The 16,449-nt window shown below is 43.2% G+C and overlaps 1 protein-coding gene across 2 annotated transcripts in view; it reads left to right on the top strand.

The window, feature by feature from the left end:
* The window catches only part of DNAH5 (dynein axonemal heavy chain 5), a 598,099-nt gene that overhangs the window by 275,202 nt on the left and 306,448 nt on the right, over nucleotides 1–16,449 (top strand). For both annotated transcript variants that reach the window (XM_033929843.1, XM_033929844.1), the window contains exons 35-36: nucleotides 6,031–6,203; nucleotides 13,546–13,724. In XM_033929843.1, coding sequence (XP_033785734.1) covers nucleotides 6,031–6,203; nucleotides 13,546–13,724 — 352 coding nt within the window. The remainder of the gene's footprint in view (nucleotides 1–6,030; nucleotides 6,204–13,545; nucleotides 13,725–16,449) is intronic.

The following is a 16,449-nucleotide window of genomic DNA, read 5'->3' as shown; positions in this document are numbered from 1 at the left end:
CTCAAAGCTTATTCTACTGAGGGGCAGGCAGTCTCTTGGGCTGAGAGTTCGCTTGTGTCTCTGATGGATATCTGTAAAGCTGCAGTTTGGTCTTCTCTCCGTTCCTTTATTTGCCACTACCATATGGACGTTCAGGTACTTTGAGACACAGTGTTTGGTGAGTGTGTTCTTGTGGTGGTCCTTTGGGGGTCCCACCCATGTTAGATACTGCTTTGGTATATATGAACTACTACAATAGCTATTATCCCAGGACAAGCAGGCAGCATATTCTCACATGTGGGTGACATCATCCACGGAGCCCCAATGCGGACAGCCTTGCAAGCAGACTTGCTTGTAAAACTTTAGAAAGTTCACGACTGCATACGCTGAGAGATTGGAGAAACTGGGTCTCTTTTTCCTGGAGAAGAGGAGACTTAGAGGGGATATGATAGAGACATATAAGATCATGAAGGGCATAGAGAGAGTAGAGAGGGACAGATTCTTCAAACTTTCGAATAATAAAAGAACAAGAAGGCATTCAGAAAAGTTGAAAGGGGACAGATTCAAAACGAATGCTAGGAAGTTCTTCTTTACCCAACGTGTGGTGGACACCTGGAATGTGCTTCCAGAGAGCGTAATAGGGCAGAGTACGGTACTGGGGTTCAAGAAAGTATTGGACAATTTCCTGCTGGAAAAGGGGATAGAGGGGTATAGATAGAGGATTACTGCACAGGTCCTGGACCTGTTGGGCCGCCGCGTGAGCGGACTGCTGGGCACGATGGACCTCAGGTCTGACCCAGCAGAGGCATTGCTTATGTTCTTATGTCTCTACACCTGACAGCTTGGTACCTCTCAACCTAACTGCCACTCTACAGTTTTCTCAGTCTGTAAAGGACATTCTAGAAGCTTCCAGGAAGCCTGCCACTCGGCAATGTTACAACCAGAAATGAACTAGATTTTCTGCTTGATGCACCATTCATCACAAGGAGTTTCAATCTATCTCCTTGTCTTCAATTTTGGATTATCTGTTGCATTTGTCTCAATCAGGCCTCAAATCAACATCCATTTGAGTCCATCTCAGTGCAATTCCTGCTTTCCATCAGCCTATCGAAGGGAAACCCTTCTTTGCTCATCCTGTGGTTTCCAGATTTATGAAAGGACTTTTCAATATCAAACCACCTCTCAAACTGCCTCCAGTGGTTTGGGATCTCAATGTTGTTCCTGCTCAATTGATGAAGCCTCCTTTTGAACCAATGGCTTTGGCTCATCTCAAATATCTCACTTGGAAAGTGGATTTTCTCATTGCTCTCACGTCTGCTTGCAGAGACAGTGAGCTTCAAGCTTTAGTAGCGGTCCTACCTTTCACAGTATTCCATCATGATAAGGTGGTCCTCTGTACTCTTCATAAATTCTTACCTAAAGTGATGCCAGAATTTCATCTCAATCAATCCATTGTACTTCTAGTGTTTTTTCCAAAGCCTCATTCTCATCCTGGAGAAACAGCTCTTCATACTCTGGACTTTAAACATGCTTTGGCTTTCTACTTGCAAAGGACTAATCCACACAGATCTGCTCCTCAACTTTTTGTCTCCTTTGATCCAAACAAGTTGGGACATCCAATTTCCAAGTGCACCATCTCCAACTGGTTAGCTGCTTGCATCTCTTTCTGCTATGCCCAGGCTGGACTGCAACTACAGAATTGAGTCACAGCCCATAAAATCAGAGCCATGGAGGCATCAGTAGCTTTCCTTAGATCTACTCCTATTGAGGAAATCTTCAAAGCTGTTACTTGGTCCTCGGTTCATACTTTCACCTCTCATTATTGTCTGGATTCTTTTTCCAGATGGGATGGCCATTTTGGCCAGGCAGTTTTACAAAATTTATTCTCCTAATTTGCCAACACTCCCACCATCTCATTCTGGTTAGCTCGGAGGTCACCCACATGTGAGAATATGCTGCCTGCTTGTCCTCAGATAAAGCACAGTTACTTACTGTAACAGGGGTTATCCAGGGACAGCAGGCAGCTATTCTCACAACCCACCCACCTCCCCTGGTTGGCTTCTTAGCTAGCTATCTGAACTGAGGAGACGCTGAGGAGACGCACCCTATGTTGGGCGGGAAGGCACTCATGCATGTGTGGTGCGGCAGTCGTAAACTTTCTAAAGTTTTACAAACAAGTCTGCTTGCGAGGCTGTCCGCATCGGGGCTCCATGGATGACGTTACCCACATGTGAGAATATCTGCCTACTGTCCCTGGATAACACCTGTTATGGTAAGTAACTGTGCTTTGCAGTAATAAGTTTCAGGAGGAATCAGTATGAAGCATTAATAGCGGCAAAAAAAATTATTTTAGCTGCATTTGGGGTGCATTCCCTGGAGGAAGCTGACTGTTGGTCAGTGAAATGGGCTCCGTCGAGAGTAGACTGATATTCAAGCTATTTAGCTTTACAGTCTACAATTAATGGCTGTTTTGAGAATTTGATATTTATGGCTGTTCACTGCTGTGTGCATTGATATTAGAATATTTCAGTATTTTATAGTGAGGAAATGAGATATATTGATGAAAAATTCTATAAGAAAAGAAACTTAAAAAAAATAGTGATTGAGATAAAGTACATAAAAAAAACACCCCCCCCAAAAAAAACAAACAAACAACCCAATGATTTATTAGAAACACACAACACTTATGAGGTTGTTGTTTCTAATGTTCATGAGAGTTATTTTAGGGTCCATGATTGAAATCTGGAACTGATAAGTCTCAGACTTAAATCTTTATGATTTCCATCAGTCTTTGAGCAGGTTTCTGAAACCCTTTTTCCTCTCAATTAACTAACATCTATTTCTTGGTTCAGAATAAGCCAATATTTTGTTCAAGTGTAAACTTATCTTGGGCTTATCATTCCATCTCAGTTATATTGCTACTGCTTTGGTATGTCCCATCCATTCTGTGCCGGTCTGGAGGGATGATAAAGGAGAAATTAGATTCTTACCTGCTAATTTTCTTTCTTTCAGTCCCTCCAGACTGGCACAGGCCCCGCCCTGTCATTTTGTTCAGTGTTTTTTTGCGAAGAGTTATTTTTTTTTTCTGCAGGGTTTTGTTGTCTTGGTTGTTGGGGAGTGTATTAAGAGCAGCACTTGATTCGGCTGGTTTAACTGGCAAATTGTGGGGCGTTGCCGGAAGGTTCTTGTTCTAATCAGTATCCAACAGTGTGTTCAAGTCCAATTCGGACATTTTCCTTTGTCTTCTCCAAGCGAGGGTGGAGTTGGTATGTTATTATTCAGCCTAGTTAGTTTCTGCTTGGCTATTTGTCAGACTGATTGTACATGAGACTGCACAGCCTACTTGTGCTGTAGCCAAAAGCCAATGTCTCAGTCTCCACCTGCTGGCAGAGGAACGCAAATCCATCTGTTCTCTGCAGGTCTGGAGGTCTGCAGGTCTGGAGAAAGAAAATTAGCAGGTAAGAACCTAATTTCTCCTTATGCCAGGTCAATGGCTGGCATAATTGAGTGCACCTAAGTGTTCCTTGCTATGTGTGCATCAAATAGTATTCTACAAGCTACTTATGTAAATTGGAAAAATGCCCATGCTCCTCCCATATTTATGGCTCCTTTTCAACTGTATGCTAAAGCACTTACATGCAACCTTATGGAATCAATATTCTGAGCGATATAAGCAGGCTAGAGAGGCTTTGGTCCACTTAAATAATCGATCGTTGGCCAATGGCCAATATTCAGTGGCAATATGCTGAGCAGTGCCATTGAATATCTTCTCTGACTGACCCCCAAAAAGGGGACAGGTCAGGGGCAGTGCTGGGGAGGAGCCAGGCTTATGAGGGTGCCGGCAATATTCAGCAGGGGCCTGCATAAGATAAGTGGGTGAATTTAGGACATCTCAAAAGCTGACATAAATTCAACTGCTTATCTTATGCAGGTCCTGGCTAAATATTGACCTGGGGCCTGCATAAATATTTTCTATTTTTGAAATCAAACCCCTCCCATGGAGTCCCTGTATATGCTCACCTTACAAGTATGCACCACTGGGGCTCATTTATAAAAAACATGAATGTCCAAAAGACAGCATAAATTGACATTTGAATGTCTTACTAGTCCAAATGCCCAAATGTGCATTTTCGATACTTAGGGCTCCTTTTACTAAGCTGCGATAGCGTTTTTAACGCATGCAGGATTTTAGCATGTGCTAAACCTGCGCTTTGCGACTATAACTAACGCCAGCTCAATGCTACTAAGCGCGCGCTAAAACCGCTATCGCAGCTTAGTAAAAGTAGCCCTTACTTTTAGATGTCTTTCTGATTGCTTTGTCTCCAGTGCATCTAAATCTTAAGGAGGCATGTTAGAGGAATGTTGTCGGTGGGATTAGGGGCGAGCTTGGATGTTTTACAGTGATAAACATTTTTTAAAATGTCCAGGGCACAATCTGAATGTTTTGGACTACTATAGACCTGTTTTTAAAATGAATAAGGGCCAAAACAGTATCCAAACTGACCAGATGACCACTGGAGGGATGAAAATATGCCCCCCCCCACACTCCCCCATGGTCACTGACCCTCTCTCATCCCCCAAATATCTGCATGAAACAGTACATATCTGCCTCTATGACAGGTACAGATGCTATGGCCAGTTCTAGCAGAACTGCAAGCAGGTCTCTGGAGTAGTTTGGTGGGCAGTGCAGTGAACTGCAGAGAAGGGGACCCAGGCTCATATGTCACCCTACCTAGTACAATTGTGGCGGAAATTGTGAGCCTACCAAAACCCATCAAAATCCCTCTCTACTGCCATATAGGTGACACCTGCAGGCAAAAGGGCAATTTGGGTAATAGACAACTGGTACAGTAGGTTTTGGGGAATTTTGGAGGGCTCATCATATCATGTACAGGGGTTATGGTGAGATGTGTACAGTATCGGGGAGTTCCCTCATTCCCCTCCTTTCGGCTCTGGGTTTCTGGGTTTGCAAAAACTGCACAAAATAGCAAGGTCATAAAACCTACTATGAACATTGTTAACTGAAGCACTTTACTCCACCCAATAAGAAACACACAGGGCTCCTTTTACTAAGGTGCCCTAGCGTTTTTAAGCGCATGTAGGAAATTACTGCGTGCCACACCGTGCGTCATGCTTCTAGAACTAACGCCAGCTCAATGCTGGCATTAAGGTTTAGCGTGCGTGCCAATGTAGCGCTTGCTATTCCAGGCATTAAAGCCCTAACGTGGCTTAGTAAAAGGAGCCTACAGTTCGCAGACTGATTATTTTTTCTGACAATTAGCAATATAAAAGAACAATGCTCAACTAGTTTGCTGGGTTTTTTTTTCCCTCTGTGCAGTAGAAGAAACTTTATAAGAAAGTTTAGGTTTAACTGTAATGGCATAGATTCATGTGGCAATTAAAACCCCCCACTATAAATGTTAATCTGTGTACTTAGAATGACAATATTACCAGTAATTTTTGGATTCATACATTTAGGATCTCTGTGACATAAAAAGAACTAATAAAACTAATAATACTAAATAATAAAACAAAATAATGACATAAAAAGCTTGTTAACATAGAAACATGATGGCAGATAAAGGCCAAATGGCCCATCCAGTCTGCCCATCCACAGTAACTATTCCTTTCTCTAAGAGATCCCAAGTGCCTATCCCAGGCTTTCATGAATTCAGACACAGGCTCTGTCTCCACCACCTCTACCGGGAGACTGTTCCACGCATCTACTACCCTTTCTGTAAAAAAGTATTTCCTTAGATTACTCTTGATTCTACCACCTCTTAACTTCATCCTATGCCCTCTCATTCCAGAGCTTCCTTTCAAATGAAAGAGACTTGGCTCATGCGCATTTAGTTAAATCAAGGTGTTTTTCCCCCACACCAAATATGAGGGATATCAAGCACTTAAAATTTTACTTATTATATTGACTCCCTATCAAATATCCTCTTTGGTAATGAACTGGTATCAGATATGTTGCTTTTCTATTGGATGTGCTTTGCTAAATTTAAGGTCACTTGTTTAATAATGGTGGTTGTTATTTATTTATTTTAGTGTTGCATGCATATCAAAAGCCCTACAGATTTTGAATGGCTGAAACAGTGCCGGTTTTACTTTAAAGAGGACACGGACAAAATGAAGATAAACATTACAGATGTGTCCTTCATATACCAGAATGAATTTTTGGGCTGCACTGACAGGCTGGTTATAACACCTCTTACTGACAGGTAGACAGTTTTTATTTTTCTGAAATACTGTATTGGCGTACTGTATATTACTAATATAGAATGCTGTGTTCCAGAGAATGGAACTTCTCTTTCTCAGCAGTGTTCTGGCCCTTACAAAGACTGATGAGAAGCTTCCGGTTTTGAAAGAGATTTACAATGGTCCAAGAAAGCTCTGAAGTTATGGAGAAAATAACATTTTTTTAATTTCAGAGTTTGTAAAATAGTAGGCTTGCACACTGTGTACCCCACTGAAAGTGTTTCAAACTGGGCAATTTTTTTGAATCAACTAAGCAGACCAGTTCATTTAAACATATACATTTTTTTTTTGCAGCATTATATTCAGATACCATATGAGGGACCACTGAAAAGTTCTCAGCCCAACCAAGAAGAGAAGGATGTGGAGCCATGAAACTTACAAATTATTCCACACTTTTCTTGCCACTTTGGGCTAGATCAGGGGTGGGCAAACTTTTTGACTCATGGGCCACAATGGGATCTTAAATTTGACAGAGGGGCCATGTGACGATGGGGGGGAGGGGCAATGGGGGGTGATGGGGGGGGGGTCTGATATTGCAGGAGGAAACAGCACTCCTGTAGCTGCCAGCTGCTGAATCCTCGTGAATATACACATCCTAAACATAACATATTCCAGTTAATACATTCAAAATAAAACACTTCTTTCTACCTTGGTGTCTGGACATTTTGTTTTTCCATAATCTTGGTCCCAGTTTCTCTTTCTGCTTTTTATCTATCTTTTACTAATTCTTTTTCCAGTGTCTGTTCATTTTTTTTCTCCTCTTTTGCTCCATTTCCTTCATTATCCCTGTCTCCAACATATTGATTTTTTCCCTTTCCCATGGGTTCAACTCTTTTCCTTTTTCCCCATGGTCCAACATTTTGCTCCCTCTTTTCTATTATTGTGTTCTTCCCTTCCCCCTTAATGCTGAACAATGGGTTGGAGGGAAAGAGAGATGTCGCATCTCTCCCTTCCATCCCCAGACCTAACATTTCTTCCTCTCTCCCTTCTTTCCATCCCCAGGTCCACCATCTCTCCCTTTCTCTTCCCAACTAGCCTCCCCCTATCTTTCCCTTCCTCCTCAGGTTCACAATCTCTCCCTTTCTCTTCCCAACAGTCCTCTCTTCAAGTATCTTTCCCCTTCCTTTACTCCACCCCACCCCACATCTAACTTCTCTGTTTCTCTTCTCTCCTTTCAGATCACTGCCCACCATCTCTCTCTCCCCCTCTTTCCTTCCATCCATCCTCCCTCTTCCTCCGTTTCCAGTACCATAAGCTCTTTCCCTTTACCTACTCCCCTTTTAACTCCCTCTCCGTCCCCCTTTCTACTTAAAAAAATTACAGCTAGTAAAGGGGATTTCCTCACCCATATGTTTTCCTCATTCTATCCACTCCAGAAGAGTCTTTATAGCGTTTGCATTTGGAAATCATGAATCAATTTCTGCCTTTGTTACCTTCCATCACTGAAAAATCCATGATAGGATGACACCATTAATGGTTCAACATCACTGGCTCACTATCTATCATAGGACATATCATATCATATCATATCAGGGACAGGGGAGATATGATTCAGATATTCAGATACTTGAAGAATATTAACGTAGAACAAAATATTTTCCAGAGAAAGGAAAATGGTAAAACCAGAGGACATAATTTGAGATTGAGGGGTGGTAGATTCAAGAGCAATGTTAGGAAATTCTGCTTTACGGAGAGGTAGTGGATGCCTGGAATGCGCTCCCGAGAGAGGTGGTGGAGAGGAAAATGGTGGCAGAGTTTAAAGAAGCGTGGGATGAACACAGAGGATCTAGAATCAGAAAATAATATTAAATATTAAATATTGAACTAAGGCCAGTACTGGGCAGACTTGCATGGTCTGTATCTGTCTGTATATGGCCATTTGGAAAGGATGGGCTGGGAAGGGCTTCAATGGCTGGAAGGGTGTAGATGGGCTGGAGTCAGTTTTGTCGGAGATTTTGGCAGTTGGAACCCAAGCACAGTACTGGGTAGAGTTTTGGATTCTTGCCCAGAAATAGCTAAGAAGCAAAAATAAAAAAAAAATTAAATTGAATCAGGTTGGGCAGACTGGATGGACCATTTGGGTCTTTATCTGCTGTCATCTACTATGTTACTATGACCCAATGCAGCCTTCTTATAGTATGTGGCCTTTAGCATGTGACCCCCCCCCACTACTACCTATTTTATAGGTAGTAAGGGTCATATTCTGTAAATGGCACCTAAGCATGCCTACATTGTTAGTGTTGCATGACGCAGTTGTCAATCAACTGCTAGGCATCACTTATAGAATCCATCTTAGTGGTGCCTAGGCATGCTTAGGCCTTGCTAGGCATCCTAGAGGTAGGTGCTGGTATATTAGGCCAGGCTTTACTTGACCTAATTTACTGGGACCTAACTCAGATGCCTAAGTCAGCCTTGTCTATTCTCCGCCTATAACCATGCTTACTTTTCAGGTTGGTGTTAGAGAGCTAACTAAACTAAACTAAACTAAACCTTAGGTTTGTATACCGCGCCATCTCCGCAAGCGCAGAGCTCGGCACGGTTTACAGAAGTTAAGAGGAAAGGAACTACAATGAAGGGATATAGGAGAGGGACTAAGAAGATAGCGAGGTTCAGGGTACTAGAGAACGGGAAGTGATTAGATTTTTGAAAAGAGCCAAGTTTTCAAGTGTTTGCGGAAGGATTGGAAGGAGCTTGAATTTCGGAGCGGGGATGAGAGGTTGTTCCAGAGTTCTGTGGTTCTAAAGGGGAGGGATGTTCCAAGTTTTCCTGCGCGAGATATACCTTTTATAGAGGGGAAAGATAGTTTCAGTTTTTGGGAGGGTCTAGTGGAGTGTGGGTTTGAGGAATTCCAAAAGAGTGGGATAACAGGAGGAAAGACGCCATGTAGGATCTTGAAGGCTAAGCAGGCACATTTATAGAGGACTCTGGAGTATACTGGGAGCCAGTGAAGCTTGGAGAGGAGTGGGGAGACGTGATCGAACTTGCCTTTTGCGAAAATAAGCTTGGCCGCGGCGTTCTGAATTAGCTGAAGTCTATGGAGGTTTTTCTTAGTTAGGCTTATATAGATGGAGTTGCAGTAGTCCAGTCTAGAGAGGATGGTGGATTGAACGAGGATGGCGAAGTGAGAATGATGAAAGCAGGATCTCACTTTCCTCAACATATGAAGGCTAAAGAAGCATTTTTTTACCAAGGTGATCATTGAAGGAGAGAGAGGAGTCTATGACGATGCCTAGGACTTTGCTTGAAAACTCAAGCTGAAGAGTGGGGCCGGAAGGTAGTGGGATGGAGGTGGGTAAATGATCTAAAATTGGGCCGAGCCAAAGTAGTTTTGTTTTGGACTCATTCAGTTTCATTTGTACAGATTGGGCCCAGGATTGGAGATTTGTTATACATGTGGATATTTTCTCAGCAAGGTTAGAGAGGTTCGAGTCGGTCTCGAGGAGGATGAGGATGTCATCAGCGTAGGAGTAGAGATTTTCTAGGGGGGATAGATGAAGGAGTTTCAGAGAGGACATGTAGATGTTGAAAAGGATAGGGGAGAGGGGTGAGCCTTGCAGGACTCCACATTTCGGCTTCCAGGGGGAGGGATGAGGTACCGTTTGTAGGAGCGGAAGCGTAGGAATTTCGAGAACTAATCTAGGACTGTGGAGCTTATGCCTATTTCTGAGAGTTGGAAGATTAGAATGTCGTGGTGGACGATATTGAAGGCTGCGGAGAGGTCGAATTGTAGGAGAACAGCAAATTTGTTGCGAGAATGGAGTTGTTGCACCTTAGAGATTAGTGAGGCCAAGAGGGATTCGGTGCTGAAGTTGGGTCTGAAGCCGAATTGGTGGGGTAGGAGAATAGAGAATCTTTCTAGGTAGGATGAGAGTTGGGTGGATATGATGGATTCTAATAACTTGGTTAAGAGAGGGATATTTGCTATAGGACGGTAATTTGATGGAATGGAGGGGTCAAGGTCGGCCTTTTTCAGTAGAGGGGTCAATGAAATGTGTCCCATGTCGGGGGAGAAAAGGCCCGATGTTAGGGCAGAGTTTATAAGTTCGGTGAGGGAAGCGATGACCTGTGTAGGGATATTCTCAAAAAGATAGGAGGGGAAAGGATCCAAAGTGCACTTGCAAGTTTTTAGTTTGAGGCAGAGTTTGGAGACTTGCGATTCGGAAACAAGCTCGAAGACGGTCCAGGATCTGTTGGCAGGAATGGGGGTGGATACAGGTAAGGTAGGGTTGAGGTCAATAGAGGTCAGGAAATTGTAGGAGACTGTGGGTGGGAAGGAGCACCTTAGGGTGGTAACCTTTTCATTAAAGAAATTTGCAAGGGCATCGGCTGATAGAGATGGTGGGAGCAAGGATGGGTCTTTTTTTGTAGTTAGGGAGCGCCAGATGTTGAACAGCGCACTGATCTGGTTGTTGGATCTAGAGATCTTGTCTCCGAAGAAGTTCTTCCTGGCTTTTTTTAGTGTTGAATTGTAAAGTTTAATATTGACCCTCCAGGTCTGTCTATCAGAGGGGGATTTAGATGTTTTCCATTTGCGCTCCAAAGCGCGAAATTTCTGTTTCAATTCTCTGTGAAGAGGTAAGTACCAGGGGGCCTTTCGGGGGTAGGAGATGGTTTTAGTGGATATTGGAGCAAGGGAGTAGTAGGTGGACTCGGAGAGGGCGGTCCAGTTGTGCCAATGGGATTCGGGGTCTGTAGGTCTAGGGGTTGGAGGAGAGTTGGTTGAGGAATTTGGACCAGAATAGATTGCTCGAGGTTTTTTTGCGGAAGGTTATGGAATGAGAGGAGTGGGGTAGGGAGTCGAGATGTGACATGAAGATGGGGAGGCAGGTAGTCCCTAAGAAGTGGTCAGACCAAGGGACTTGTTCCCAGCGAGTATCGTCGGTTGAAGTTTTGGAGGCGGTAAGATCAAGGAAAGTGGTGAAGTCTAGAGTGTGCCCTTTTTCGTGGGTTGGAGATGGGGTGGGTGAGGGGAAGCCTAGAGAGGTAAGGAAGTTGTTGAATTCAGTCGTGTCCTTGCTGTTGGTGTCGTCAAGGTGGAGATTGATATCACCAATGATCAGAAGTCTTTGAAATTTAAGGAAGGCATTTGTTATGGTCTCAAAGACGAGATTGGAGGATTTGGTCCAAGGGGTGGGTGGGCGGTATAGTAACAGGATGCCCAATGGGTGGGTGTGGAGTTCGTCATTGACTGAGGCAAGCAGGTATTCTAGAGAAGCGTGAGTGCCCGTCTCAAGGAGCTGGATGTCAAAGAAAGATTTGTAGAGGAGTGCCAGACCACCTCCTTTTCGATTGGGTCTGGGGGAGAAGAGGCCTTGGTAACCGTGGGGGAGGAGTTCGTTTTGTGTGAATAGATCGTTTTTGGCGATCCATGATTCCGTGATGCACAGGAATCCAGGGTCGAGCTCGTCTAGAAGGTCTTTCAAGAATTGGGGCTTATTGCATGTGGATCTGGCATTGCAATAAAGTGTCGGGACTGGGGTGAGAGAGTCCGAGGCAGTGTTGGGAAGATTGGCAGGGGGCAGGGGCTTTAGAGAATCTTGGTTGACTTTTCGGGGTTTTTCTTGAGAGGGGGATTTCTGGTGCGTATCAGTGTGGGGATTCTGAGTCCAGGGCAGATGTTATTGGTGTTAGCGGGGTCGAGTAGGTTGGGAGAGGGAGGTTTCAGACAGAGGGAAGTATAGAGAGGTGAGCAGAGTAGGAGGAGAAGGATCCAGAAGGATGGGTTCATGGTGGGGTTAGGACAGGGTGGTTGGTGTGTGAGAGTCTGCAGCTGGGGGGGAATAGAGTTAGTTGAGGAAGGAGCAGGGGAACTTAAATTAAACTGGCTAAATGCAGGGCCAAGAGTAGGGAGGAGAGAATTTTTTTTTTTTTTAGGGGTAGGTCTAAGGGGGAGCTATATCGGTGAAAGCAATTAGCGGCTAAGCGCTTTCCGTATGGGGCCTAGAACGGAGAGACTTGGGGCAGTAGATGGGTAACAGGGGAGATTGCGCAGTTAAGGTTTGTATGTAGCCCAGGATGTGCTGGGGGGAGCGGGGCAACCGAAAAGTGAGAGCCTGGTAAAACCTTTGGCAGAAATATAGTTTGGTGCTGAACTAAGCAAAGACAGAGTAAAGTTTGGCATCTAAACAAGAGCATAGACAATAATAAAATATGGTACAGAAACAGGAATATAAACAATGATAAACTTTGGTAACGGGCAGAATCCGGGTTGGACAAGGGGAGCTGAGAGTCTGGAGGCCCTCAGTGGACCTCGATAAGCCAAGGAGGGGGGAGGGCGGTGAGGTGAGGCAGAAAGGAGCCCAAACGTGCTAGTACTGTCTTGCAGGGACTTCGGCAGCTCTTGGGTGGGCTGTGGAGGCAGAGTTCAAGTGAAGAGCAGGAGCAGGGCCGCTCCTGCACGAGTGGCGTCGGGCGGAGGAAGGAGGAACAAGATGGAGGAAGCTTCCTCCTTCCTCTGCCTTGGAGTCGCTGAAGAGGAGAAAAAAAAACTTTCGGCGCTAGCCTTTAGCAGCCCTCGGATGGGCTGGAGGAGAGCAGGCTCGCAAGTAAAGCAGGGCAGGGCAGATCCCTCCTGCTCGAGTGACGTCGGGCGGAGGAAGGAGCATTGTAAGAGTTGGGTACCAAACTTTTAACTGGTTATTAAAAATTTGGGGTGGGGGGATTGTTTGAAAACTGGCACGATCAATTACCACACCAATTAAAAAAAAAAAGTTGTGTGCAGATTCCAAAGTTAGATGTTGCTAGGCATTCTCAATTAGGGCACCTAAGGTAGGCATACTATACAGAATCTGTCCCTAAGGACTTGCTCGCTAACTGGTTAGCAAGTGGCAATATAACGATTAGTGCAGAATGTGTCCACTCTCTGCCCCTCTGATCCACCCCAGTGCTAAAAAATAAATTTCATTTATAGTGTGTGGGTAATGCACGCACATCAAAAAATTACCTTAGGTTGCCTCAGCGCACCCCACAGTAAGGCATTTTTTTCATGTTTACTGCAGCTTAGTAAAAGGACCTCAAAGATAAGACAGTGACTGGGTTGGTGCTGAAACCAGATGGTATCAGCACTGAATGTCTGGTTTAAGTTTAACTGCAGTGGCTAGTGATTTTCCTAAACACCAACTGCTGCAGTTCAATGTTCACCCCTTTATTTTTATTTTGTAAATTTGTAGCCTGTTCCAAAACTCCTTGCTTATAGATAGTTATAAAAGTAAGAAAAAGTGCAAAAAGGTGAAATAAAACACCCAAAGACTTAAAATAAAAAAATACAACATAATTGTGTGCTTAGTGCAGTTACCTTTCTCTTAGATGCTACATCACTTTGGCTCAAGCACTGGGTATGAACATGGGTGGAGCCCCAGCTGGTCCCGCAGGAACTGGGAAAACAGAAACCACTAAAGACATGGGAAGGTGTCTTGGGAAATATGTGGTCGTGTTCAACTGCTCAGACCAGATGGACTTCAGAGGACTTGGCAGAATTTTTAAAGGTGAGAAGACAGTCCTGTTAAGAGTTTTCAGCTGTGGTCCACTTGGGTCTTTGTGATGCACACAATCATATAAAGCATATGATTATGAAAGGATCACTGAGGTACCTGGGCATGCTTCATGAGCTCCCGCAACACTGGCAGATGACATTTTGGGCCAGATTCCATAAACAGCACCTAAGAGTGCCTACATTGTAGGCGCTGCTTGGCGCTGTTGTCAATAAACTGATAGGCATCCTTTATAGAATCCTGCCTAGTGGCACCTAGGTGTGCTTAGGTGTTTCTAGGTGTCCTAGAGGTGGCGCCAGTACATTAGGCTAGGTTTTACTTGGCCTAATTTACCAGTGCCTAACTCAGATGCCTAGCAATGCCTCAGTCAGCCATGCCTATTCTCCGCCCTTAACCATGCTTACTTTTCAGATAGGTGTTGTTAGGTGTCAGAAGGTGCCTTGACTTAGCATCGCTCGGCATCCTAAGAGTTCCGCATGAAACTTTTAATTGGTGATTTAATTCTTTTTGATTGACTGAAAATTGGCACTGTCAATTACCATGCCAATTAAAAAAAAGTTGCATGTGGATTCCAAAGTTAGGCATCTCTACGTGTCCTTGATTAGGGTGCCTAGTGCCGTCTAATATAGATGTTCTTTCTATACAGAATTTGGCCCTTTGCCTCTCTAACTTACAGTGTCTATTCCAATAAGTTTTGTAAGAGCATGTCCTCCTTTTGCTACCTAGATTAAGTGTAAGGTTCGTCTCCCTGGGACAAATCCCACTTAATCAACGCAGACCATGTCTAGCGCAACTTCTACTAGCCTGGTGTTTGCCCATGCTATTGCTCATATTTTGATATTGTTATTGAGAAGTGATATGGGTCTGTGTTATCCATACCTTCTTTAAGGATCACCAAGATCTCCACATATCTGCACTAACACTTTTAACCCTTGATTCTAAGGAGCTCAAAGTTGCACATGCAAATTTGTGCATGCCCAATTTGTGCATGCAATTTGATAGAGTAATGAGCCAATTAGCCCCAGTAATTCAGTGCGAACAATCAATTATTGGTGCTAATCGATTTGAATGACCCCAATGACATATCAGTTATCAACCAAAAGTTGGAAAAAATAAGTAGGTGGCTTAATTCCAACATGCTTTCACTTAATATAAAAAAACTAAATCTATGGTTCCTCCCTTCCTTTTAGAATCACTGAGCTCTGGAACAACCTTACCTCCCCTCTTAGGAATCTAAGCTCCCTCCAACTCTTCCGTAAACATCTGAAAACCTGGTTATTCTCAAAAGTGTAACTCTTCCTCCCTCTCTGATTATTCTAGTCCTCTAAATTTCCTCTTCATCCTTCCCTCCTCTGGAGTTCCTTTCTACCCTAACTCCTGTTAACCCTGTCGAGCTTTGCGAATGTAGAGATGATGCGTTATACAAACCTAAGGTTTAGTTTAGTCTTCCCACTCAAAAAGGGTCAAGCACTGCTTTCACCTATAGAATTTAGATCCACACCCATCTAATCAGTAAGAACTATTAAACTTCTGGGAATTATCCTAGATGATACATTTTCATTTCATGATCAAATTAGTTCAGTGGTACAAAAATGCTTTTTCCGTTTACGAATGATACTTTCTCTCACTAAGTTTCTAGATCAAGCATCTCTCAACGTCCTTATCCACTCACTAGTCATCTCCTTTCTGGACTACGGCAACGCTCTTTATAACGGAATTACAAAGAAAGAAGTCAGACGCCTACAGTTAATTCAGAATACAGCCATCAAAATAATCTATAATGCAAAAAAATTTGATCATGTAACACCTTTACTGATTAAATTCCTTTGGCTCCCAATCTCACATCGTATCACTTATAAAATAATGTTGACATTTAAAACTAGACAAACTGGGCAACCAGAATTCATTAATAGACTCCTTATACCCCACTCCACCCATCGTATACTCTGTTCATCTTACCAGATCTTACTTGTAATCACATCATTAAGGGTTATTAATACTATGAGAAATTGCATTTTCTGTCACCACACCCACATTATGGAACTCAGCGCCAGCTTATATTCAAAAAATTAATTCATTAGACAAATTTCAATCAAGCTTAAAAACTATGCTCTTTGAAGATGCTTTTGCAGCGCAACCGTCCTTTTAAGGATGTTCTCTTTTAACCAAATAGTAGAATTTTCTTCTGACTAGCCTTTCTGCTCAGAAAATCTGCTGTATCCACCCTACCTTTTGTTTTATCCTTATTTGCTCTTTCCTTTCAAAAATATTGTAGTTCTTCCCCCTCCTTTTTGTGCTAGTACAGTCCTATGTTTTAATGCTAAGTTGTTGTTATCATTGCTGTTTTTGTTTTTGTTCTGTTTTTTTTTTTTCTTTCATTTTACTATTTGATGTCTTTTTATTATTCTGTCTTAATTGTCTTTATCCCACTCAAATGTTTTATGAATGTTAGCCACTTTGAAACTTTGAAAAGGTGGGATAACGAAATTTAAATAAACTTGAAACTAATTGGCAACAATTTGGATTTATGTGCTATTCTATAAAGATGCATGCATAAATCTGTTAGTGCACAACTGAAAAGAGATGTGGCCCTGGTAAGATCATGGTCAGGGTGTTCACTAAAGATGTGTGCAGTATTTTAGAATTCAGGGTATCCACACCTAATTTACAAGCAAGAATTTTATATCAGGCAGTGGAATACTAGGGTGCACGCTCTAAG

Source organism: Geotrypetes seraphini, chromosome 2 (assembly GCF_902459505.1).
Source record: "Geotrypetes seraphini chromosome 2, aGeoSer1.1, whole genome shotgun sequence".
In the NCBI taxonomy this organism is placed as follows: Eukaryota; Metazoa; Chordata; class Amphibia; order Gymnophiona; family Dermophiidae; genus Geotrypetes; species Geotrypetes seraphini.
This window is presented reverse-complemented; position numbering and strand designations above follow the sequence as displayed.